General features: G+C 45.3%; 1 protein-coding gene across 2 annotated transcripts in view; it reads left to right on the top strand.

Annotated features, from left to right (window-relative positions):
- The window catches only part of LOC100578877, a 46,118-nt gene that overhangs the window by 13,345 nt on the left and 5,076 nt on the right, over window positions 1–27,697 (top strand). The window contains exon 2 of one of the 2 annotated variants that reach the window (XM_026445119.1): window positions 26,530–26,705. In XM_026445119.1, coding sequence (XP_026300904.1) covers window positions 26,561–26,705 — 145 coding nt within the window. In that variant the 5' untranslated portion in view covers window positions 26,530–26,560. The remainder of the gene's footprint in view (window positions 1–26,529; window positions 26,706–27,697) is intronic. The other variant, XM_026445118.1, reaches the window with a different exon arrangement.

Below are 27,697 nucleotides of genomic sequence, written 5' to 3'. Positions count from 1 at the left end.
TTAAATGAGGGGGAGGTGGGGAAGGGGAGAGGGAAAGGGGGAGGGGAGGAGTCTAGCTTTTCCAATTAAGATCCCGCCCCATCGTTAATTTCGAGCTTCTTCTCCTCTTATTATCGCCTTTTCGTATTTTCGAGCGGGTGTCGCGGAAAATCGGTCGCGTGGAACGTTATTTTATATATATATATATATATATTCGATGAAACGTGCCCCCGCGTTCTTGATATTCCTTTAGCGAGATTCCTGTTACGTATTCCGTGGCGGTATCAACCACGCTATCTCCACCGGACAAAGTTCATCCGATAAATCTCAATTTTTATTCACCGGCTCGTGAAACGTTCTTTATCTTCCGTCAGCTTTCTCCCTTGATTTACGAAAAAGAAAAAAAAAGAAGAGAGCGAAAGAGAGACTCGTCAACGAAGGGGGCAGAAACGATGAAGCGCGTCGAGTTGCGGAGGGGGGCGAGTTTCGAGAGGGCTCGGCCCAACTTCTTTTTCAACCTTAATTTCATCCTTTCGAAATTCGACCGATGTATATATATATATATATATATATATATATATATATACATACACACACACAGGTTCACCAGAAGAGAAATTTTTTTTACCCCCCTCGACATTTTAACGAGAGACTTCTACCGTCCGTGATAAAAATTATTAAATCAGAACTCTCTTTCCCTCTCTTTTCGTCTACGAGAGAGATCGGTCCGGTCAAAAAGATTGCGTAATAATGAAAGAAAGAAAGAAAGAAAGAGAGAAAGAGAGAAGGAAAGAAAAAGGAGATAACCAGGTCCGTTTGTACGGCCACGAAAAACTCACGAGCTCTCATTAAACAATATTAACGCCGAATTCCCGTCGCTACCTTTCTTCTTTATCCTTCTAATGTCCGCGCTACTTATCCTCCGAGCCTTATCCTTTATTTATCCCTCTTAGAAACCGGGGATTACCGGGGAAGATAGCCGAGGATTGTTCCGTATCGAATAAATGATGGAAAGAGATATGGTACGGCCGACGTAAAATTTTCATATTGCGAAAACGTGAAAAGATCCGCGGGGATAATAAAGGGAGGAGAAGGAGGGGGAGGGATAAAGAGAAGAAGGGGAAGGAGAAGGAGAGAGAGAAAAGACGCACGAGCGACTGGGCACGGGAACAAATTCGACAATAACAAGGAAAAGCATTTTACTCGGTCGCAGAATCGTTTTGCAGAATTTGTCGCGGGGCAAGATTTACTTGAGCGCGACGACACGCTTTGTTTCTGGTTAGCATCGTGCCCATGGAAACGATGATCCTTCTACTCGAACAGCCAGAAAAGAATCCTTGTTGAAAGTCTCGAGTCTGGCCTGCTCCTCGACTCCTGTCCGAAATTTATCCGACCGTGATTCACCCTGTTCGATTCACGTAGCGAATCGTTCCTTCAAAGTCCTCTTTGACGAGCTATAGTTGTTTCCTTTAACGAGTAAAACGGGATACAACGATATACTTGGCCTCAGATGGAACACTCCAAAAAAAGAAAGAAAAGAATTTCGATCGAAAACAATCGAATATATAATGTGAAACACTAGGGAGCACTAGCAGCTAACTAGGGCTGACTATAGATCGTTCGTTACTACTCGCGCCGTCCGTTCAATCCTTGCATCTCGCCGGAGTTTTTAACGTCGTCTCGTTGCACTCGCTCTACGGATTCTATTTATTTATCTATTTCGCGCTCTCTCTCTTTCTTTGTTGGGAAGTTTTTTCTCTCTACGCGAGAAAGAGAGGAGGAATACGGAAGCGGAGGGAGCGAACCGAGTAATCGTAACGAGAGCGGAGCTTTAACGAAGGACTCGGGAATCGCGATGGAATTCTCTCTTTTTTTTTCTCTTTCTCGTTCCACGACGCGAATTTCGATGGGACGGAAATGGATCGTAGCTACGCGAAATTCCATTCTCTCCTGGATCGTACACGGAAACGAGGTAGGTTTTCCCGGGTTAGGTACGCGTTTCGATCCCATTGGCGATCAACGATGTATGAAGTTATCTTCGTTATTACGGGATATCGCGAAACAATGGGCCGCGTCGGATGCAATAAATACGGATGGGCTAAATTAGCCTATCGTTGACACGAAGGATCACGAAGGGTGGAGGAGGCCGCTTGCCCGATAAAACGCAATTACCTCGGGCTCGAACGCGAAAACAGTATTTAAATTATTTGCACGGATTAACGGATAGAGGAGAGGGTGGAGAAAGCGGCGAAATCGAGGCTGTTCTCAAATTATTCGCCGGTTACTCGTTTTCTCCATTATCGACAATAATCAGTTATTCCATCGAACGAAAAATAGTCCCTTTAATGGGGCAGGTTAATTGCCGGTCCCGCTTGGTTTACCAGGGAACGCGGAATCCTCGACCGATTCGTTATCAAACCTGCTGGTGAGGAAATTATTTTAAACACGACTACTGACGATTTCATAACTTTTCATTAAAAAAGGAGAAAAAAGGAAAAGAGAAAAACATTCTATGTGGAACGTAACGAATTTTTACGAGGAGGAGAAATATATATATATAGAAAATATCTCGTTAGAACGAGTCGAGAACTCGACTCGAAGCGCAACATTGCGAAACGAAAATATCCAGAAACGTAAAATCCAGAGACGTTTCTGGTTCCCTTGGCCGACTTGTTTCGACGGTTCGTTCGACTGACGAGCGTAATCCCACGGATGAACCGCGAAGAGGCAAAAAGGTGCACAGTGAAAAATACGTGCAGCCTTTGTCTCTATAAAAGAACAAATGCGCCATAAAGGAGAGGTGCCTATAGGCCGTGCAAATAGTATTGGCAGCGGGAGCGAGCCAATATTGCCACCACGAACGAGCAAGAAGAAACGAATCGAAGATACGTGTCTGCGATCACCAATTTCCAACTTGCCGCAAAAATCTCCGCCAACGCGTTACAAATTCATCCCATTTCTTCCAAATATTTCCTTACGAATTCCATTCCTCTTTTCTCCTCCCTTAATATAAAAATATACATATATATATTTCCTTTGTCACACTGTGAAGAGAAGGGATAAGCTTTCGTACGGTGACATTTTCGTCGGATTTTTCCAAAGTTGATTTCAATTGTGAATCCCCTCCTCCCTCTTTTTTTCCTTGCCCCAAGTATCCCACCTTTTAATTCGAAGCCCCCGTGAAACCTGTTGTTTATTCATACACCTAGCGAGAAATTATTCATTGCCTCTCGAAACCTCTCTCTCTCTCCACGCATCTCCGCAAAACCTCGTCGAAATTCTATCCCCTCGATGCAAATGCGCGCACTCCGTTCCCAAGATATTCCGCTTTTGCCACTTGCGCGAAACCACGACAAAACCAGAATTTCTATTTTCCGCGTAATTGCACCGCTCGCCTTTCACTGCAATCGTCGCTTTCCTTTTAACCGTTCACCGTTCGATAACGGAGAGATCTTCCCGAGAGAGAGAGAGAGAGAGAGAGAGCTGAGGGAGGAACACGCGAGAGGAAGGAGTCGGCTTCTATCGAGGACGCCGCGGGGCCCTATTATCGTTTACGAGAGAGAGTTCATCGAGGGAGGGGGTGGTTAAAGGTGGTGGTTAAAGGTATCGACTCGATTAATAAAAAGGAAAACATGGATGGAGAGAGGACATGGGAGAGAGAGAGAGAGAGAGCGTCTCTGAGAGCGCAAGGAGGAGGAGGAGCAATCGAGATATATATACCACCGGTCGAATCCACTGAATTTCCGATAGAAATTTTTGCCGCGCTTTAACGAGGGATCGTTGGCAATTTGTCGAGAATTTATCTTATCCCTCCGCTCCCTTGTTTGCTCCCCGAGTTCTCGAAATTATTCACCGCGTGATTATCCGGGCAAAATCGTGAACGAAAGGAAGGAAAAACGCGAACGAAATTCGCTCATTTCCAATGAAAATTAGACAGGGAAGATCGGTCCTTCCCTTCCCTTCCCTTCCCTTTCAGAGGTCGAACTTCTGTTTTACTCAACTGGTGTATACGGGAAGAGAGAATATTTCTCTTCTCCCAGAGGGGACCGAAGTTCAAGCTTCCGGGCAAACGTTGGAGCGAACATCTCTTGGAGGTAACGGCGAACACGCGTGAAATTACGTTAATTTTGCGAGTTGCCAGACGCGGTGTACGACGATGCAGTTGGTGGTAATTTGCCGGCAGCATTGGATCGTTTTCTGGCTAACGCCTCGATTCTTTCCTCGAACTAGAATTAGAAGAAAATTCCATCCGTAAGCGATGCGTAATACCCTGTCGGCGGGGAGTGCGGCGCAAGTGGACGAAATGAAAATTGCTCGAGTGAATAACGGCGGCCACCCTTGGCGTAATCCGTTTTGCGTAACTGCGACCGTGTTTCGCCAATTTCGTAATAGACTCTCCTCCCCTCCCCCTATATATAAGTCCGATAACTCAAATTGATTTTGCGTAAAGATACGCGTGAGATTTATCGAGTCGAGGGGAGGAGGGCACGATTCGAGTAACGCTAATAACCCAGGCGAATGGACGGCCGATCGATCGACTTCTACGATCGATAATCGAAAAGGGGGCGGGGCGAATAATTAGCTGATAACCGGGATACCGAGCGTGGACCTTGGAGGAAACGAATGGGGGAGGAAAAGGGGAGAGCGTGCGGAATCCATGGAGGCGGAATGCTAAATCGGGATGAATCGAGGAGGGGGAGGAGATTCGTTGGGTGGAGAGAAAAAAAAGAAAGAAAAAAAAAAAAAAAAAGGAAAAAAGCATTCTCCGCATGCACGCGAGTTTATCATAGATGCGCGCCTCTTTCGAACAGCAACTACACACGGAAGCCTCGTCGAAATCCGGCACACGCGCGCACGAGCGCGCGGCTTTACTGATTAAAAATTACCGTCCGTCAAACTCTTGACCGGTATCATTGAAGTCGAACTATCTATCCATTCTCTTCGTTTCTCTTTCCCTCTCTCTCTCTCTTTTTCGTTATTCAACCTCGCTCTTTTTCTATCTTCCACCCGCCCTGTCTCCCCTCTCCGATCTTGCACTCGTCCTCCCCTCTGTCCGCCATTAGCAGAAAAAAATAGCTGCAGCCAGTCCAGAGTCGCTCCACTCCTTTCGTCCGCGCGTTTCCCCATCGCGTGCCGGAACAGACAGTTTTCGCGGTATTTAATTCCCTTCTGAACTCGCGCGCACGCTTCTATCCCCCCTTCTCGGTCGCTTTGACACAGAGAGGACGAGATACGATGATGTACGCGCGTGTGCTCGACTCGGAGGAGATGGAAAGAAAGAAAGAAAGTAGAAAGAGAGAGAGAGAGGAGGAGGAGGAAACGCGAGACGAGCCGATAACGCTCGTCATGAACGATTGTAACGTATGAAATGTACGTGGATACGAGGAGGGGATCGTACGTTGGAGTTGCGGGATAGGGTGTTGTGTAGTTTACCTTCTCCCGGGGATAAAAAGTATACAAAAGGGGGAAAGTTTACCCCGAGGTTCGATTCCACGTGTGCTGCTCCTTCGCATTTTTTTTTATCGCAAGAGGGTTGCGGTCGAAATCAGCGATACACGGCGAATAAACAAATATCGTTAAACCCGCGGAAACCGATATCAATCCTCGAATCCGTGAACCGTTCGTCCGTTCGTAACGCGGTTAACGGAGAATTTTGAAGCGGAAAGGGAGAGAGATAGAGAGAGAGTGGAAAATTTACGTCGATCGTCCTCGTTCGGATTATATGAACAGAATTCTCAAACGTCGTTCCCAATTTGTTTCGACGAGAGATATTATCCTCCGCGAGCGATTGTCACGCGAAGCTTCCAATCCACTCCTCCCTTCACCACCGCTAAGCCGCATCGTTTCTCATTCCCGTTTAATCCATTAAATACGTATCGAGGATACACCTTTCGTGCCTTGATATACGCGCGAGGACCTTTTTAAATTTGTTTTTTTCTACGTTTTCACTCGAGGACCTGTCCACTCGTAATTCTTCCACCCCCTTCCCTTTTGCGTATACCATTTCTGCCTCGAACGAACGTAGCCAATTCATGTCCCTGCGAGCTTTTCTCGTCATCCTTTTCCACCCTCCTCCTCCTTTTTTCTCCTCCCTCCCCGCTCTGGACAGAAATTCGACGGAAATACCGGCGTGTCGAGTATCCCTTTATCGTTTCACTCAATTACGTATCGGCGAGTTAAATGGAAACAAAGAGGAGGGTGAAGAGAGGGACGATTCCAGAAGGTCTTTGACCGAGATTCATTGTTTCGTTCGGTTTATTGCCTTAATCTCGACGCCATCGCGGCCGAATCGAATCGCGATTATCCGTGGGGACAGCTTTCGCGAATATCGGAGAATGAAGGAGAAAAAAAAAGTAGAAGAAGAAGAAGAGAGACAGAAAGAAAAATTCGAGAGAACATCGATCGAGAGGTCGGTGTTTGACGTGGCGCGCGAATGAAATTTGTTTTTCACCCGGAAGCATCGAGCTCTCTGTCAAAGGGAGCGTGTTCGCGTTCCTTGATGCAACGTGATTGTCCTCGTATATATATATATATATATATATATATATATATATATACGGGCTATCCGCCTAAAATATCGTCCCTGTACGTATTACAGTATTTTCCAGCCGGCTTAAAAGCGATCTCTTGCGGAACAGTAAGCTGGCGGGGATTGGCCGGCGAAACCGCGAACGCGGTTTACACTCGCAAAGGAAGAGAAAAGGAAAAGAAAAAAGAAGGCAACAATTTCTTGTTAATTAACTTGGGCTCGAACTCTGAAACACGTTTGAACGGATCCGTTTCAACGGATATCGGAGGGTGAGAAAAAGAATTTTGAATTTCCCTCTGGAGAAGAAGATCCTTTTTTTCACCCCACCGACTTTTAATCCCGACTATCCCGCTTCTTAAACGAGCTTCATCTCGAGATTCGCGAGAAAAACGCGGGGATAAATTGGCGGGAAACCAGTCGGAGGAGAGGAGAAAAAACTGTGAAAAAAATTTTGATCCCGAGGAAAAGGCTTCCATCCCGACTTTATCCCTCGTTCCTCTTTAAAAAAAGCTTCGCTTTTCGAGCTGGGATGCGAAATGGGAGGAAATTGCGGGGAAGTATCAGGTAGGAAGCTGAAGGGAGAGAGAGAGCTCGAAGTTTTCGATTTTTCTGAAAAACGGCGCCCACCGTTTGCGTGTAAATTCTATTCCCTCCTTTAAATATTTTAACTCGAAAGGAGCGCGGAGGAAATTGCGGTGGAATATCAGTTCGAGGCGAGATATATTTCTCGATGTTTCATATCGTCGAGATCCCAAGATTACTTCCGCTTTTTTATTTCTCTTCTCTCTCTCTCTCGCTCTCTCTAGAGAAGTCAGCGCGGAGAAGTAGAAGGGATGGAGGACAGTTTGGACAGGATCGATTCTAAATACTCGATCGGCGCCCCATTATCCGGTATAATGCGAGCGTATTGGTATCGCGGATGAACCGTATTTCCGAGTGGTTGACGGTTAAAAATATCAAAGCCGAACGATCGTACGATTAACGATTCGAGTGATACGTGATCGAAAGCTAAATATTAAAGCGGCGTTAAATATGTAAACTTGCGATGACGATTTAATATCCATTCGTATACGCATCTATGTGTATATATATATATGTATATATTTATCGTTACCTTTTCGTTTTCATTCCCGAGCAGGAAAATGTATGAATACATCGTTAAACACGGTATCGATTTGAATACGCCTATCCGGCATCGATTATTCGTCAATTTTCTACATTCGTTCGTCGATCGTCTCGCTGTTTTGATCCCGACATGACTATTAAGTTCTCTGGAAGAAAAGGTTTTTCAATCGTTCATCGCGAGATTGAAAATACGCATTGAAATTTTTTGCGGAGAGAGAGAGAGAAAAAAAAGGAAAAGAAAGAAATGAAAAATACGATTTTGTTGGATACATCTCGCATTTATCTCGCACGTGGCAGAATCACGAATCGAAGGATACATTTGAAAAGAGTAGTTCAATTTTGTCCATAAAAAGAAGCTAGAAATACGCGACAATGCATTGCACACTGTTGATCGATTATCGGAGTCGAATCGAAGATGGGGACGCGTGGCCGATCGAAATGTTCGAAATGGAAGATGAAGGATGGAAATAGTGGTTTGAAGGTCGTTGAAAGGTCGAGAGAATTATCACGGCCACGTCATCGACAGCCACACATTTAACGGACGCGTACGCGTCAAATCTCTCTCTCTTTTTCTCTCTCTCTTTCTCTCTCCATGTATCTCCGATGAAACGCTTTTAAAGCGGGATGTTCAGAAACCGTGATAATTTTCACAGCGATTCGATAACGCGTTAACGTGATACCACGTTCCGATGGTACAGCGCGCGAAACACCTTTCACCCTCGATTTCGAAAATTCTTCTCCTTATTTTGCCCCAATACTCTCTCCTCTCTACCCTTGTAAAGAGTTACCCCGTCCTACTTTACCCTCCACTCTTGGAAAGATCCAACCCTCCCAAGAATTATCCGCGCAATTAGCGAGGAAACGAGAAGGAGTCTCTCGTTTCTGATCACGCGCCCGTTGGAACTGGAAAACGAGGTTTCGAAAGGGCCCTGTCTTTTATAACTTCGGATTCGAGAACGACATTACTATTCCATGGTGTGGTTGCTGCCACCGGGGAAAGAGAGCAGCGAAAGAGAAAGAGAGAGAGAAAGAGAGAGAAAGAGAGAATGGGAGGAGAGAAGAGGCTGCCGCGTCTTTGCCTTTTGTCTCGGACTCTTTGGGAGCGGGAATAATGTGCGGTGGCAGGAGGAAAGGAGGAGGGAGGAGGAAGGAAGGAAGGAAAGAAGGAAAGAGAGAAAGAGACGTGGCATGAAAGAATAGAGGAGTGTTAAAGGGTCCGTCTTTCTCGCCACGATTCGGTCGTATCTGCATTGCAGTCCGGGAGTACGGAGTGGGCGAAGGATAACTCCTCTCTTATTTTGTTGCACCTCCACACCGTGCGTGCGCGACGACGTGGAAAATGAGCGCCTCTCGACGATCAAATCCTCGATTAAGGACGAAACAGGCCGCTCGTTTTTTATCCGATATTTTGATTAATAATACGTGTACAGGAAATTAAACGTGGTCCACGTGGCGCCACGCGAGAATGATGACGCGCGAACGAGCAACACTCGGTCATCAACCGAGTAGTAGTGGAATAGTAAAATGTATACGCTTCAATAAAGCTACTTCATTTCCGTGTCTAAATATATTATCTCGTGTATACGTGTATATGTATATATATATATATAAAAAAAAGATAAAAACTCAACTTCTCCTCCTAGCTTTACTACTTTTCTGCCGGTTGCCCTCGTTTCTTGTCATTTTTTTTTTCTTTTCTTTTCTCTTCATTCTTCCACCCACACCGAGTCTGGATACTTTCTTTCTCTCTTTCACGCGCGAAATTTATAACCCCCGCCCAGACACTTGCACAACCACGATCCCCACTCGACGTTTTGTACACCCCGCGGAAAGAATTTAAAAAAACATTATTAACTCGTATCGTATCGCCGTCTTACAATCCTCCTTCGTGAAAATTGCACGGAGCATCTATTTTGGCCGGGAGATACGAAAAAATACGCTTCTCTTTATCCAATTCTAAGCTCCTTTCTTCCCTCGTTTACGGGGGATTTGGATTTCCTTCTCTTTCTCTCTCTCTCTCTTCCTCCCTCCCTCTCTCTTTCTCTCTCTCTTTCTCTCTCTTTCTCCCTTGTCTCTCTCTCTTTCTCTCTCTCTCTCTTTCTCTCTCTCTTTCTCTCTCTTTCTCCCTTGTCTCTCTCTCTTTCTCTCTCTTTCTCTCTTTCTCTCTCTCTCTTTCTCTCTCTTTCTCCCTTGTCTCTCTCTCTCTTTCTCTCTCTCTCTCTTTCTCTCTCTTTCTCCCTTGTCTCTCTCTCTCTTTCTCTCTTTCTCTCTCTCTCTCTTTCTCCCTCTCTTTCTCCCTCGTCTCTCTCTCTCTCTCTTTTTGCTCGTGTACGCGCGTCGTTCATCGGTTTCTCGTAGCAACTTGGTGCAACTCGTCGTTCAAAGGACTAACTCTTAGTTCGTGGAGAGAGAGAGAGAGAGAGAGAGAGAGAGAGAAAGAGAGGAAAGCCACGACTAAGGTCTCGGTTTCAACATGGATTCCCGGTTTAATCGATGTTGCGAATTTTGCAGGTTGCGTGAATTATTCGTAACCGGCGGTCATTGATCTAACCGAAAACGTTAAATGATCTCTCACTCTCTCTCTCTCTCTCTCTCTCTCTCTCTCTCTCCCTTTATATACATATAAAGCGCTTTAATTTATCATGGCATTAAAGCAGAAATAATAGCAGGCCAGTTTGTTTTGCTAAATTGCGCGAGGTATAAATCGGACTTGTTTGCCTTAGGAACGAATTCTCTCGTTAGCTCGGCTCTTGTTATCAGGTTGCGATCGAAGCCGAGTGATAAAATTGTAGATAGAAGAAAGAAGACGGAAGAAGAAAAAAAGGGAAAAAAAAAAAGGGAATAGAAAATGCAGCGAAAAAAAGACGACGAGAAGAGACGTTTTTTTTTTTTCAAGCACGCAGCTTTTCAACCGGTCGGTTTTTTGGAAGCTGAATGCTCCTTCTCTTCGGTTCCCTTCGTTACTTCGAACATAAGCCCGAACCCGGGTCGCGTTTTCAAGAATCGTACAAGTTTTAACGAACCTGTTGATAGTAGCCTCTCCAGGGAGAAAATTTTATTCTCCATTTTGCGTGAACGCGAATCTCGGATTATTGTACGATCGAAGGATAGGAATTGCAAACGTTTCTAGGCAAATGTACTCGATATTCGATAAAAAAAAAAAAAGAAGGAAAAAAAATAATTCCGTTGACGAAACAGGGACAAAAAAATAAAAATCGGATAAAATCGAGACAAAACTCCGGTTTCAAAGAACGAGTACAGTTTCCGTGGTAAAATTTTTAAACGAGATTGTTCCTCCTCCTTATTTTTATTAATTCCTTCTCCTCCTTATTTTTATCAATTCCTCCATCTCCTTTTTTTTATCAATTCCTCCTCCTCCTTATTTTTATCAATTCCTCCATCTCCTTATTTTTATCAATTCCTCCATCTCCTTATTTTTATCAATTCCTCCATCTCCTTATTTTTATCAATTCCTCCATCTCCTTATTTTTATCAATTCCTCCTCCTCCTTATTTTTATCAATTCCTTCATCTCCTTATTTTTATCAATTCCTTCTCCCACAAATTTATTCCTCCCCCCCAATTTTATAAGTTCCCACCACCCAAATTTGTAAATTTCTGCTCCTCAATTTTATCAATTCCTTTTCATTCTTATTTTTCAATTCGTCGCCTTTAAATTTATAAATTCCGCCCCCACCCCCAATTTATGAATTCCTTCACCGGAAATTTGTAAATTCCTCCTCCCAATTTTGAAAAATCCCTCCCCCAATTTTGAAAAATGCCTCTTCCCCAATTTTGAAAATTCCTCCATCTCCTAATTTTTATCAATTCCTCCATCTCCTTATTTTTATCAATTCCTCCATCTCCTCATTTTTATCAATTCCTCCTCTTCCTTATTTTTATCAATTCCTCCATCTCCTTATTTTTATCAATTCCTCCTCCTTATTTTTATCAATTCCTCCTCTTCCTTATTTTTATCAATTCCTCCATCTCCTTATTTTTATCAATTCCACCTCCTCCTTATTTTTATCAATTCCTCGCCTTTAAATTTATAAATTCCTCCCCCCTAATTTATCAATTCCTTCACCGCAAATTAAATTCCTCCACCCAATTTTGAAAAATCCCTCCCCCCATTTTGAAAAATGCGTCTTCTCCAATTTTGAAAATTCCTCCATCTCCTTATTTTTATCAATTCCTCCTCCTCTTTATTTTTATCAATTCCTCCTCCTCTTTATTTTTATCAATTCCTCCTCTTCCTTATTTTTATCAATTTCTCCATCTCCTTATTTTTATCAATTCCTCCTCCTCCTTATTTTTATCAATTCCTCGCCTTTAAATTTATAAATTCCTCCCCCCTAATTTATCAATTCCTTCACCGCAAATTAAATTCCTCCACCCAATTTTGAAAAATCCCTCCCCCCATTTTGAAAAATGCGTCTTCTCCAATTTTGAAAATTCCTCCATCTCCTTATTTTTATCAATTCCTCCTCCTCTTTATTTTTATCAATTCCTCCTCCTCTTTATTTTTATCAATTCCTCCTCTTCCTTATTTTTATCAATTTCTCCATCTCCTTATTTTTATCAATTCCTCCTCCTCCTTATTTTTATCAATTCCTCGCCTTTAAATTTATAAATTCCTCCCCCCTAATTTATCAATTCCTTCACCGCAAATTAAATTCCTCCACCCAATTTTGAAAAATCCCTCCCCCCATTTTGAAAAATGCGTCTTCTCCAATTTCGAAAATTCCTCCATCTCCTTATTTTTATCAATTCCTCCTCCTCCTCATTTTTATCAATTCCTCCTCCTCCTTATTTTTATCAATTCCTCCATCTCCTTATTTTTATCAATTCCTCCATCTCCTTATTTTTATCAATTCCTCCTCCTCCTTATTTTTATCAATTCCTCCATCTCCTTATTTTTATCAATTCCTCCAGCTCCTTATTTTTATCAATTCCTCCTCCTCCTTATTTTTATCAATTCCTCCTCCTCCTTATTTTTATCAATTCCTCCTCTTCCTTATTTTTATCAATTCCTCCATCTCCTTATTTTTATCAATTCCTCCAGCTCCTTATTTTTATCAATTCCTCCTCCTCCTTATTTTTATCAATTCCTCCTCCTTATTATTATAAATTCCTCCATCTCCTTATTTTTATCAATTCCTCCTCCTCCTTATTTTTATCAATTCCTCGCCTTTAAATTTATAAATTCCTCCCCCCTAATTTATCAATTCCTTCACCGCAAATTAAATTCCTCCACCCAATTTTGAAAAATCCCTCCCCCAATTTTGAAAAATGCCTCTTCCCCAATTTTGAAAATTCCTCCATCTCCTTATTTTTATCAATTCCTCCATCTCCTTATTTTTATCAATTCCTCCTCCTCCTTATTTTTATCAATTCCTCCATCTCCTTATTTTTATCAATTCCTCCATCTCCTTATTTTTATCAATTCCTCCTGCTCTTTATTTTTATCAATTCCTCCTCCTCTTTATTTTTATCAATTCCTCCTCTTCCTTATTTTTATCAATTTCTCCATCTCCTTATTTTTATCAATTCCTGCTCCTCCTTATTTTTATCAATTCCTCGCCTTTAAATTTATAAATTCCGCCCCCCCCCCAATTTATGAATTCCTTCACCGAAAATTTGTAAATTCCTCCTCCCAATTTTGAAAAATCTCTCTCCCCCAATTTTAAAAAATGCCTCTCCTTCAATTTTGAAAATTCCATCCCCTAAAGTTTATCAATTTCTCCTCCTCCTTATTTTTATCAATTCCTCCATCTCCTTATTTTTATCAATTCCTCCATCTCCTTATTTTTATCAATTCCTCCTCCTCCTTATTTTTATCAATTCCTCCTCCTCCTTATTTTTATCAATTTCTCCTCTTCCTTCTTATTTTTATCTATGAATCACTCTCGTTAAGACAATTCTCTACCTGATTTCTACGCGTCTTCTTTCTGCTTCCATTGCCGTGCAATTCTTCCCCCTCCCATTCCCCATATAGAGATGGTGAAAAGAAGTAGGTACTTTACGAGGGTACTTAATGATAATGGAATGGAAATAATTTTAGCGAGTTGTCTCGAAAAGGATAGTCTTCCGGTATTTATACGGCGAAGTGAGTGAGGAGGAAAGCTCACGATCGATGCAACTCAGTGGCTATCCAAAGGCAAGTCGCTCTCGATGGTCGTTAGTCGATGGAGAGTTTTCGCGTTGAAAACTTTCTCTTCTCGTCCTTTTCTCCTGGCATTTTTATTCCTCCTCTCTTCCTTGTTCTTGTTCCCTTTCCTCCCACCCATATTTTTCTCCTTCTCTCCTTTCCAAGAGAGATCTCTCCCCACGATTTTCCCTTCCTTTTCCCTCTTTCTTCCGCGTTGTCCCTTTCTTTCTCCCATTCTCCGTTTTTTCTCTTTCCCCCCTTTTACGCATCGATTTGGAAACAACCGACGACGGTCCATGCTCGACACTGTTTTCCACTTTTTTCTCCCCTCCTCTCTTTATCTTTCCTTTATCTTTCCCTCGTTTTATTGCGCTGCGAATCGCACGCCACAGACACAACGACAATAAAGGTAAAAGGGGAAAGAGCAGGTTGGTAGTCAGACACCGCGATATAGACGAGGGACTCGTTTTCATGGTTTCAACGGGAGGCAACACTGGTTTCTGGTACGGAGAGAAGAGGAACCGACATCGGTGCTTTCGACGGTCGTTAGCCGCTCGAGAGCTGGAAACTTTCTCCCCGTTTCGTGGCTTTTCGCGCCCTTTCTTCCCCCTTTTTATCTCTCTCTCTCTCTATCTCTCCTCGACACAACGGACGGGACTCCGTTATCGTCCACTTTTTGCGCGTCTATAACGACCGGCAAATCTGGCTGGTCGACCATTGAAAGAGGATCGAGGAGCCTCGTCGAGACAACTTGGAGAGAAGCAACGAATGTACTTTGGACGATCCTTTACCGTCTAAGTACTACGTAAAAAGATCCAAAAAGATCCTCGATTTCTCTCTCTTTATTGTTTCCTCCCCCTCCTCCTCCTCCTCCTCCTTGCGAGGCAACGATCGTTTCGAAACGATCTCCTTCGCTTCGATTTCCGCCCGGATTCGGGAGAAAATTTACCCAACCGACCTAGTGAGATCTCGAACTTCTAGTAATACCCTAGAATATACGATCGAGCGAGTAACAGTCGTTAAAACGAAAGGGGTGATCGTTTGCTTCGCGTTAAGACGAGTAATTCTTCTCTTCCCCCCTCTCCCTCCTTTCGGTTAAAATTAAAGAGTTAAACTCCATTTTAACGGCACGTTTAAAATACCTCAAGTGTAGCATCACCGGGGCTGACGACCCGGCTCGTACGCGACCGCCACCGCGAAAAGGAGAAAATTACGTGCACGGCCAGACAACGAGAATGGATGGGACGTAGCTGGTCCGTCCCTCCTCCTCCTCCTCCTCTTCCCCTCTTCTCTTCCGAGAGAGGAAAGAACTTTGACACTAGACGGATGCTCACCCCTCCTCTCCCTCAGGTAACGCCCTATTTTGTCGCTCGGTGTTTTGCATAAACCGACGCGTCACCCCGTGAATTCGTCGGATCGTGTCACGATTGAAATATTTACGGGACCGAAACCGCCTTGTACGCGTGCCTGTGTGTGTGTGTATACGAATTCGTGTGTATACGTGTGCGTTACCCACGTCCTTAGCCACGTTTAATATCCTCCCATACGGTTTCGCCGTTCAGTTATATCGCGGTACCCGCGAACAGGATTTCGCCCACCCCGCTTCGGTTTTTATTGTTGCGCGTACTTGCTTCCGAAATCGGGGCTACGAGAGAGGGTGGTTGTTACAGATGGGGGTTATTGCGAAACTTCGTGACGGAGGGAATTGCCAAGGCTCGTTACTCGAAACTTGGATGCTCGTGGATTGGGGGGGATTCGACGAAAACGCCTTTCGCGAATTTTATGTAAAATCATCCGCCACGGAGGAGGGGGAGGGGAGAGGAGAAAGTTGGCAAGTTGTTTCGCGATTATTATCGCTCGGCTTTTAATCCTTTCGCCCGTTCGAATTTTTATCACACCGGCGGAAGGATTACCTCGACGATTTCCTTCGTTCGAAGATGGATAGATGAAAGTGAAGAAGAGCGATTTGGATCGAAACTTCAACTGAATCAAGCAGGAATCGAGTTTATATTCTCGGACAAGTTTATATTCTCTTTATTATAGACGTGATCGAATGAAAAATCGAGGCTGTTATGTTTCGCTGGGAACACGTATCCTGCATCATCCTGTTCCATCGAGATTCGGATGGAAAGAGCCCCGTCCTTGAGCCATATATACGAGCGATGCGCGAAGACAAAGAGGGGCGTGGGCGGGTGAAATACCGCGTCGATCCAAGGGTAGTTCGGGGCCAACTCGTCACAGTTCACGGAAGTTCATGAATAAGTAGACCGCGGATAAAAGCAAAGTTGGTAAGTGTATAATTAACAGGGGCGAGGAAGAATATCGAGCGAGGATCGTAGGAAAAGTGGAGGAAAAAGAAGGGAAAGGAGTTGTTGCGCGCTACAAACGATCCGACTTAAATCCTACATCTGGGACGAATTCTCTTTTATCATGCTCGTGAAGAAAAAATAGGGGTAGAAAAAAACGTATATATATAGAGAGAGAGAGAGAGGGAGAGAATGATGGGGATACCTTGGAAATAATTCAAGGATAAAGGAAGAAGGAGGGAGAATAAAGTTCCGCGAGGTGGGAAGGAATAGAGGTCGAACACCAAACGCGAGATCTCATTCATCGCCTCCCATTTATCCTGGTAATTAGTCCCATAAATGATATCCCATCCTGGAGGCTTGGAAAGTTTTAATTGTGGCTGCCATCAAACCCTTCCCCACCCTTCCACTCGATCGAGAGCCGAAAATGACGGCGGAAGCGACGATATTATCGATGCACTTTATCGCGAACGCGAAGAGTCTGGAGATTGGATCGATTAGCGATATCGTTAAAAGTGGGATAAACACAGCGAGGATGATATCGATCGATGGGAATCGGAGTCGAGTATCGAGGGGAATAAAGAGAGGCAGAGAGGATAAGATTATTAACAAGGGTGAAAAAAAAGTTTCGAGAATAAAGTGCTAAGATTGGATGTTGTTGGACGATAGTCGAATGTTCCTTTGCGCTATTTATCCGAGGAGAATAATAATTCGTAAGACGGTTTCGAGACGTCAGGCAACGAAAGTTGGTCGTCCAGACACCCTATTAGCACTCGAATCGAGGAAATCGTTGATCTTCTGGCAACGGAGCATCCTCCTTCTCTCCGTACATCCGTTCGCAAACTCGTGAATCTACGTTAAATCGATGTTTAGCCGTATCGATATTCCGTACGAGCACGTTTCAGAGATCCGGGAGAGGAAAAGAAGCTCGACGGCGAGGAAAAGGAGCAACGTGTTTCCTCGGGAAAAGTGTGTCTCTGGGGGGAGGGGAAGAGAGAGAGAGGAAAAAAAGAGAAAAGTGGAAACGATATCTTTCCACAAACGGTTCCCTCTAATGACGTTGGAGCAAGCGAGGGGGAGCAAGCGATACCCCTGCGGAGCGGATGCAGCGCGATGAAAAATTGGATGATGGCTTTTCCTTCTGGCCGAGCGTTCCGGAAGAGTAGAGGAACGTCCTCGTCGGCGTCGTTGGCGGAAATGCTACAGCGAAAAAGCCTTTCTCTTTCGCGATGTCGGAGTGCGCGCGAGGGGGAGAGAGAGAAAAAAAAAAAAAAAAAAAAAAAAAAGAAGAAACGGAGCGGGGGAAAGGAGAAAGAACGAGAGCCGACTACAGTGGAATTCACGAGTGATTTTCACCGACGCCGCCGCGCGTCGACACCAACCCGTGAAAAGCGCCGCTGGATCTCGAGTCTTGCCAACCGCCTCATATTTTATGGCCTTATTCCCCCGTTTCGCGCCTGCAGCCCCTATTCGGGTAACACGTTGCTCCATAACGCGTGCTCTCCCTCTAAAATTCCTTCTAATTCCTCCCGGATCAACGTCTTTTTTCCGCGGGCCAATTTTGTTCGGGAATTCGTTCCATGTCGATACGGAACGATAAATCGGCTTACACCGGGTATACTCCTCCGGATTACGGATCCTTACGTATGGAAAACGTCTCGTTGAAAAGTCGCGAAAGATGAAAACCGCGTTAACGCCACACTGGCGGGGAAAGATCACTTATGGAAATTTGTACGGGCCGTGCGTTGGACAAAGTATTACTATCATCGTTCGGCGTGCGCGAAACTCGACGCGCCGGCACGGTTGAATGGTAAATCAAAATGAAGTGGCGGACGTATCTGCTCGCTACGTCTACGAGGGGGAGGGGGCGGAGGATCTCCTGTCCGTCTGAACCCGGTCCCCGTATTCATCTCGCGCGGCCGTCTCGTATCTACTCTATCCAACCGAGTATCCAAGGCGTGTATATATATATTGGAGTTTATAATAATTCAAGTGAACGTTAATTCCGTATTCCGGTTGAATACACGCAAAAGACGAGACCCTCTGGCGGATTAACCTCGATACGTTATACCTCGCCCGTTATATCAACGCTCTCCCGTCGTATAATAACCGAATGATTAATACCGACTGCTTGGCCAAGGGAGGGAGGGATACGCCCCCTCCCCCGTGTATTTTATGGGAGCATCCCTCCGTCTACCGGTCGCCAAAACCCATACGCCATACATCGACCGTTTCCACCATCCGTAAATCTCGGCCGCCAAAATACTTTTTCCAGGCGCGTGATTGGTCGTCCCGATGCCTCTCCCTCCCTCCCCTCTCCCTCCTCTCCCTCATACATATATATTTTCAATTCGTCCCGCGCCACCTTTAATATTAATATCCCCGATTCGGCTCGTGGCCAAAATTCGATGTTTTATACCCCGCCGACCATCCGCACCGGTGAAATCGAACATCTATTACAGCGTTAGCCCTATATACAGATCCGTAGTAGTAACTGCAACACTGGCGGTGTTCACGGTACGAGTGGCTCTCTCTCTCTCTCTCTCTCTCTTTACTTTTGTATATACGAGATTATACGCGATTATACCGCGCGGGATCACCGTGTATAATCGCGAATTACAGTAACCGATCCGATTCCCTATCTCTGCTCACCGTTCTCTCCACCGTGTACCGTGTTTTTTTTTCCGCCCTCGTTTTTTTCCCTTTCTTTTTCTCTCTCTCTCTCTCTCTCTCCCCGTCCTCCATTTAGAATGGCAAACCATGGGAAGAATGAATTTATGCAAATTGGAAAGCGTCGCGTAACGATGAAACGTTGTTGAAGAGGGGAGGGGGAGGTCGGTTAAATGAAAGTTTCGCACACAGAGGAAGAAGGAACGGACGGTGTTGTCGCGCGATGCTTTTCAATTAACCAGCAACCAGGGGGGGCGGAGGGGGCGGTGGTTGGACGTGTTTTCGTCGCGTCGATGAATTTTTATCGGTTTTATCCCCGTGACGCGTGGAAAATTCGACTAATTACCGCATTACATTGGGGGAGGTGAAGCGGGGTGAGAGGGAGGGCAAATTCATTCACGTTGCCCGATCGTTTATTCTCATCGGGGGAGGATTAAATGGCAAATTGGTCTTGGCTCGCGCCAATTAACCCTCCTCTCCCCTCGGCCTATCTAGGCACGTAGATAGAAACATGCCGGTTGAAACATTGTTTTTAAACTTGCACGACGCTATTTTCAGGAGGGAGGGAAGGGGGAAGGGTAGAAGAGTTTGGAGTAATCGAAACAAATTAATTTTCGACGCAAATCGTGGAAGGCCATCGAGTTCTCTCGTGGTCGCCGGGAAGAGGGGTGAGTTAATTAAAGAAAGGGGGAGGGGCGTGGTTTGCTCCTCTCGGCGAATTGAACTAGGATTCGCGATCGAATGGAAAAGACTCTCTCTTCTAATCTCTCTCGTTCGAATCCCCATTTTTCTTTTTCTTTTTCCTTTTAAAAGCGATTAATCGCGATCGAACGATTAATTTTTTCACGTGCCAACGTTTATCACGGCCGAAATGTAAACTCGTGTATCGAGAGGATATATTTTTTAAAAAAACAAATTTGTTTCGACGTTTACCTTTTCGACCAGAACCGGTTACCGAATGGAATACCGAATTTCCAACGAGAGAAAATATTTTTCACCCTCGCTTCTTCCTCTCTCTCTCTCTCTCTCTCTCCCTTTCTCTCTCTCTTTCTCTCTCAAACTCTACTTCTCGAAATCCATATGAACGAATTAAAGTCGCTATGGAAGTTTCGACATCGCGATTAATTTTATTTACAATTCTCCTTTACGCCCGTTGAACTAGTCAGAAATTAATCTGTTTCGAGAGGAACGGATTATATACGCACACACACATACATATATACAGAGATGCACGTGGAGTAGACGTGGAACCATATTTCAACGGATATCCTCACGATGAAAAACCTATACGTATTGTATACCACGGACAACTCTGCGCAACTCTACGAATAGTCCGGCAAAGTATCTTATTTACGATAGTTTTGTATATATGGAAATGCGAAGGAAAAATCTAAGAGAGAGAGAGAGAGAGAGAGAGAGAGAGAGGGAGAGGGAGAATACGTCGTATTTATGAGAGTGCGCGCCCCCAACGCCATATGGGACCCCTACATACGTTCAAACTTCGTATCCACGAATCTACTCCGTGCACGTATATCGGCGCGCATTCGCCATGATGGAAACGCAAGAAGTCTCCGTATCCGTTTCATGATAATTCTTTAACGTAACGTAATGTTAAATAAGCGAACTCTTCTTAAGCGAATAATGCAAACGAGATAATCGAGCGAAGGAAAGAAGAGGAGGAAGAAGAGTAAGGAGAAGAAGAAGAGGAAGAAGGGAAAAGCGGATAAAGGATATCTGCCGAAACGGAAGGAGCATTCTTCTCCGTCCAGCTTTTCACCTTTTTACCACCGACATAAAGTCAAAGCGAACGACACTCGAGATTCTGCAAGTTTTCGTCGAAGAAAAAGCAGGAAACGCAAAGGAAACAGAGAGAGGGAAGAGAAAGAGAGAGAAAGGGGACGGGTTTTTAGCGTGTCCCAAGGTTGCCGAGGATTTTACCGAGCCCCGTCAGTCTCGTGAGGCAAACCACGACGAGATTTACATTATACACGGTTGAAACTCTCTCTCTCTCTCTGTTCGCTCCGCCACTTTTTGCCGAGCGATTAAGTGGCGCACACGCGCCACTTTGGCGTGCATAAAATTGGAGAGATGATGAAAAGCCGGTTTACAAAGCCGATGGGAAGCGATGAAGCGTGCGCGGCGCGCTCACGGATCACGGTGGCTTAAAGAAATTCTCAAAGTCTCCCCGAAAGCACCGCACGGAAATGTTGCAAATTCGTCGCACAATCTCGAAATCTTCATCCTCGCCTCGTATCGAATTTCATCGAGTTAGGGATAATTTTACTTTGAGATCTCGGCTGTTGGCCCGAGAAATTAGAGAGGGTATATCAAGCGGCGCGGAATTCGGAGGAGATCCTCTCCTGAAACCGCTCTCCTCTCTCCGCCAGACGGTATCAGACAGTTTAAACGGTGGGATGGGATGCAGCCTCCGACGTTGGGACGACGAGTCGAACAAGCGAACCAACAAATCTTTGAAAACTTTTCTTCTTAAAGTTCGGGGAATGTATATATCAAGGGGGGGACGGAGGGTCCAACTTCGAACTTGAACTCCTTTAAAGTTGCCGACCCGTCGAAACGAGACAGGGAGGGGAGGGGAGAGAGAAGAAACTCGATGAGGTGTCGATACCGTTATTTATTAAAGCGTGTCGCGAAACCGGGTCCTTTCCTGACCAGGTCCTCCTTGGTGGGCAGGAAATGAAAGTTTTTCCCCGGGGGCAGATAAATTCCCCGTTATCTCTTAACGACATCTCTTGGACCGATCTCTTGGAGGGAATTTGGCCGCGTTACGAATTACGAAAAGGACGATCGAGGGACCCTTTAATAGATTCGGCCCTCCCTCCCCCAAGAATAATTATACCGTTGGCCATTATTAAAAGCGGGGAACGGGGTGGAATTAATTGGGCGAATTATCCCCCCCTCGTTGGGGATGAAAGGGAGGATGAAGAGAGAGAGAGAGAGAAAAAGAAAACGTTTCCCTTAATTGCGTGCGGATATGAAGATGAAACTTTGATGACGCGTAATTAAACGGTAATTAAGTAAACAATCCTCTCGGTTCGGACCGAGAAAATTTGCACAGTAGCAAAACCGGGGAATTGTATCTTTATACGGTGTTACAGAAAGATAAACTAAAACTACGATATACGCGTATCGTCGATTAACAATTTCTCCCACTGTTTGTACAATTTATGTATGTCTTTATATATATGTATATGTGCGAGCCTAGATTTTCTGGCGATTTCATAGATTCAACTTGCGATTAATTTTTCTCTTTGTTTTCTTGTCCACGATTCAGAAACAAACAACGATTCAGAAAGAGTGTATAATTTTAATGTAACGTATGCCTTAAAATTGAAAAAGAAGAATATCGACGAATATTCGCGATGTTCTCGTTGCAATAATTAACAAGAGAGGAGGGGAGGAAGAGGCTCAATCACGATCGTACCTAAATCTTTAATAAGAAAATTCCATCCGATCGATTCGAAGGTAGGATATCGGTGGTGTCGCTTATATCGGTGTTTCGTTTTATAAAAAAAAAAAAAAAAGAAAGAATAGCACGTAACCAGGCAAATATAGCGATGTTCGAGCGAACAGCGGGAGAACAAGCCGGTAGAAGCGTTTTAGAATTGAGTTACTCCGGCTATTGGGAGGCAATGAAGCATCCCTCGCGAATTTGCCCTCCTTCCTGCCCTCCCCCCCCTCTCGAGTTTGTCCAAGCTTTGCTAGGCCGTCGCTTTCCTATATATTCGTTTCGAAGGTAGCACAAAAGAGGTGGCTGCACTCTAATACGAAATCAATTTTTCTATGACGATGGTTTTCTCGTTGTCAAAGATTTTCCATTCTATTGAATGGTTACTGGATACAAAAAAAAAAAAAAAAAAAGAAAAAAGTATGTGTATGTGTACCTCTCTCTCTGTATCATTGGCGCGGAAAAAGTATCGCTGCCATTGTTAAATTTCGTTCGCTTCCTTTCCATCGCCATCGGATGCGAACAAACGGAGAGGAGAGAAAAAAAAAAAAAAAAAAAAAAAAGAAAGGAAAGGAGTAAAAAGTGGAAGAGCGCGAAACGGTCAAAAGCGCGGATGGTGGGAGGATATCGCGGCTGACTACTCGCCGACCGTATCCACTGTGTCTATCGACGGGGAGAAAATGCGCGCGATGGATCAAAAGATTGATTCGAGGAATCCTTCCTTTGATTTCGACGATGGATGAACGGATCATCGAGCTCTCGATCGTGATCGAGTTCGAATCGATTTATTATAAGAAGAAAGAGGAAAAAGAGAAAAGAGAAAGAGAGAGAGAGAGAAAGTCACCACGATCCTTACGAAGGGAAAGAATCGAAATGGAAATTTCAATATTTACGTCCAATCGGATGGGAAATTGGGGAAAATTTCACTCCGGTTCACGACGATATCCATCGATTCCATCCGAGTTGAATTTCATGCTCTGACAAGAGTGACAGCCTATAAATTGAGATTTGATCGATGACCTTCAGGTTGGTAATAACTGGCACGGCCAATGTTTGCCCATGGGAATTCTAGAATGGAACTGCTGGTAACCGGAACCCTCCACCCCCCTCCCTCCACGGGCGGGGATGGAGGAGAGAAAGAGCAACCTAATTCCCCGGCCGAGTTCCCCTTCTCTAAGTAGGAAAATAAAAAGTTCTTTTAATCCGCGCGATCCGAAGCAAGGGGGGGGGAGGTAAGGGGGGAGGAAAGCAAGAACAAAGGACGTCCTCTATTACGGGTGGAGAGAAAAAAAAAAGTCGAAGATCTTCTTCGGGGGAACACGCCGTAAGCGCTATTGATTACGCTGAAATGAAATTTCATCCTGTTACTATCCCCCTCCCTCCCCGCCGAGTCATTTTCAACTCCTCCTCCTCCTCCTCTTCTTTCTCCTCGTCCGCCCGCGCTCAACATTTTCAAATTGTCGCCTCTCGAAAATTCCGCGCATCGTCACCGAATAAATCACACGGAGGAGGCGAGAAGCGGGAGGGGGATGGGGATCTGAATCCGGGCCACGCGTGATCATGATGAATTTATTTAACGGTATAACGAACGATCCCGTCCTCGTGACGAGAACGCGCGTTACGAAACGAAGGGAGAGACGACGATGCGATTGGCGCGAAAGATGCGATTTATTTCTGTCGTTGAAAAGGCAAAAGAGAAAAAGGAATAATTGTTAAAAGGCGTTTTTTCCTCGATCTGTGCCGTTATAAAAGAAGAGATGAGTCGTATAATTGAAAGTAAGATCGGGGGATGTTTTTATCGGCGAAACATCGCGTCGTAAAAGTTTTACGTCCTGGTGGCCAACTTCCCTTTTAACGAACTTGGGATCGGAAGCTCGGCGTTTAATTATCTCGATTAAGGTTTACCTCGTGTGTCTCGAGTCGTGGTTCACAATTTCTCGGGCGTATTGCGTCGAATTCATCTCCCTTTCGATTCATCCCGTCCCCTCGGGCGAGAGCACGAAAAGGGAAAGAGAGAGAGAGAGAGGGAACGAAATCTTATCCGCGTAGGAGCGATAGAGAGGGAGGAAGCAGGTGGAGAGTAGCTGGCAGCGATAGGTCAACCGACCCGTAGAATCGAACCTTGATCTACACTCGGAAGAACTATACGCATGGCTGGGTTGGAACTGGGATATCCATCGATTGACATGTCCAACGGTCGAGTGGATCTGTTTACCCGCAACCGATTCTCCGTGGACGACACGTTCTAGGCTAGGATTTAAACCGAGCATTCGATCGATCCACTCTCACGGTTAAACTCGCTCCTCCCTCGTCCACGCGTCCATTTGATTTTCCAATTAAACGTCTCTTCGTCTGTCAAAGGCGCAACCGGCATCTCTCGCCGTTAAAAAATCATCGTGCACGACGCGAGAAAGGGAAAGTGCGATATAGGCGGGATACTCGGGGGTGGGAATGGTGGCCATCTCTCGCCTCGAAGAGGAGGATTAAAGTTTGGATAGATGGGAGTAACCGATAGGGCGGCCGATATTCGAGAGGTCGTGAATTTCTTAGTCGACGTAGCGAGAGGATACGGTCGAAATAATCGCGTTACTTGGTGTACGTGATCTACAACGGGCATCCACCTGGAAATTCTAACTATCCGTTCGGCTCGATATAATCCCGTCGCTCGCTGTCGAATGCCACTTTGGTCAAGCTGGAGGGGGAGGGGGATAAGTTTGCGCGGCTGACAATCGTTAACAGAAGCAGTATTGAAAGGATCGGGCTTATCAACCTGCTTGATTGACGTTACGTATCAAAGAACCCCGCCGACGTCGAACGCCGCTGCATTCACCATCGATCTGTATTTCGTTTGATTTAAGTGGGATAATCTCCTATCCTACGTTTCTATAACGGGCAGGGTATATGCTCGCCGGTAATCTAACCGGTGCCATTTCGATCGATGGGATTATTTCGTTTCGCTCGAAATCTTCTCTGTCCTCCAATTTCCCTACATCCTCCCCGATTTACCGTTCTCCCCGCCAATAAGAGCCGATGGAAAATTCCACCAATTTTTCGAAACCAGTCACCAATAATTAGAAACGAGATACGCGTTCCCGATAACGAAGCATTTGCCGAAGCATTTTTGCGTTTCGGACCTCGCGGCTATTCCACCGTTCGATTTAATTCGTGGAACCGTATCCATCGATTTTAACGAACGGATATCAAAGAATAGGAAGGAGAAGGGGAGAGGACTCTCCCTCCCCTCTTTCCTTTCCGAGATGGATCCCGAGATTCTCTACCTCGAAGCACGGCTCGAAGCTTTGAGGTACGCGTTTCTATGTTTTCGCAAAATCCCAGAATCCAATTTCCCTTTTCCCAACTCTCTCTTTCTCTCTCTCTTTCTCTCTCTCTCTCTCTCTCCTTTTCGCGCGAGAAATTTCCACGCATAGAAAACGATCGAAGATACTCAAAGGGTTAATCAAAGAAGAGCGGAACATGTGTAAATGCAGGATCTACAAGAGCGGGGCGCAGCTTAGCGCGCTAGTCCGATCCTTGTGGTCTTCGTGTTGTACGCGAGGATTGAAACTATATACGCGTCCCTCTCGCTCTCTCGGCCAAACCCATACCTCCGTAATTCCTGATCCGGATTTGAATTCCGCCGTATCTATCCACCCGCGCCCACCCTCCGAAAAGACGTTTTCCGATCTCCTCCGCCTTTCGATTCCATCTCCCTCGCCCATCCTCCCCGACCCATTCTCATTCGTATAGGGCGATAAATCCTTCGATCAACGGAGGAGGGAGGGGCGGAGAGGTAAATTGAAATTCCGATATCTCGGTTAAAACAACGTGGCGTTCCGGAGGGAACAATTTTTCCACGGTCTCACGCCGATTTATCCGAGTTTAGGCAAACAGATTTCTCTACCCGTGTTCCTTTCGCTCCCTCTTATTTTTCCATTTTCTTTTGCCGATCACCCTTCCTCCTCCCCCCGGTAATTACACGGCCATTTGTTTTCGTTTAATCGTCATCCACCATCAGGTATTCACGGATACCGCGATGGAAACCATCGCGATAAGTCGTGTATCGAAGCGCGATAAGAGTAATTTATCGGCCACTGTCAACGATAAAACCCTTTGACGCGCGATGTTTGCTTCTTTTTTTCTTTCTTTCTTCCCTTTCCCCAATCCAGGCATATCGACGAATTCACGCTCGTCGCGTGAAAATGAACGATTGGAGAGCAATCCGATTCTCCGCCGGCGAGACACGCGCGGAGAATCGGAAAAAAGATTGGTCGCGATCAATTACGGTACAGTAAGATTATCCGCAGTCCCATTTCTGTCATTGCAGAGATGTGAGGAATGATCACGTGGGTGATGGTCGGGCTGCTCCTGGCTGCGGAAACTTGCGGCAGAAACGTCCTCTCCGGAAACGGAAACGGAAAGGAGGAGTCGAAGCAGAAGGACGGGCTGAAGGGAATAACCGCGGAGGAGGAAGACATCTACCGTGGGTATCGGTGTCGAAAAGCGACGTTGGCCAGAAAGGAAGGAGAGAGAGAGAGGGAGAGAGAGGGAGAGGGACGAGTGGAAGAAAAGTCGGGGAGAAAGGGCGGAGAGAGTACCGGGGGCAAACAGATCTATGATTTGCTCGGCTAACTCGAACTTATCCAACCCTCTCGAATCCTGCAATCGAGCTCCGCTAATCCTCCTTCCTGCCTTTCTACCGCTTAACAGATCTCGCTGGCCACTTTACCTCCATCCACCTTCTACCAATTTCCCACAAATCATCCCCCTCCTCTCCCTCCCCTCCATCTCTCCACGTCCCTCGCTTGTAACGCATTGTTCTGAAATATCGCCAACCTTACCGCTTTCCTGCCAACCTTACTTAAACCAAACTCCATTCGCAGTTTCCGAACCGAGCGGCGGCAGTGGTGAGTTTACCCTGTTCGAGAGTCGCTCGAGAGAAAGAAAAAAGAAAAAAAAAAAAGAAAAGAAAAGAAAAAAGAAAATACGCTCGCCGCTTCCTTCTTCTTTACGCTTCCCTCCTTTTCTCGGCTGCTACTTGCTTGCTTGGGTAGCTCTTCGCTACCCTCCCCCCACCCCCAATTCCGATCAAAGTTCCAATGAAAAAGTTTGTATTCCATTAGCGTGACGGGGACGGGGAAAATCTTTCCTTCGCCTCTCGGCTCTCTTTCCGATTCCGGGAAGAAGGGAAAACGGGTCTCGGAAATGGATTCGATCTCTCGAAACCGGTAGCGAAAAGTATTAATTACGAAATTGAGGGAGGAGGGTCGGAAGGGAAGGATCTCCCTTTGAGAAACAATACGATTGCAAACGTACACCCTTCTGTTCCCCGGGGAACGCGACGCTTTTGTCGCGACTCGATCCACCATCGGGGGGACAAGTTACAAGTTCCATTGGACGGGGACGATCCATTTTCCACGACGTTAAGTGTATTTCCAAGCTTGGAATTATATCGAAGGAGCGTCTAAGCGCGTT

Source organism: Apis mellifera, linkage group LG14 (genome assembly GCF_003254395.2).
Source record: "Apis mellifera strain DH4 linkage group LG14, Amel_HAv3.1, whole genome shotgun sequence".
Classification (NCBI taxonomy): Eukaryota; Metazoa; Arthropoda; class Insecta; order Hymenoptera; family Apidae; genus Apis; species Apis mellifera.
This window is presented reverse-complemented; position numbering and strand designations above follow the sequence as displayed.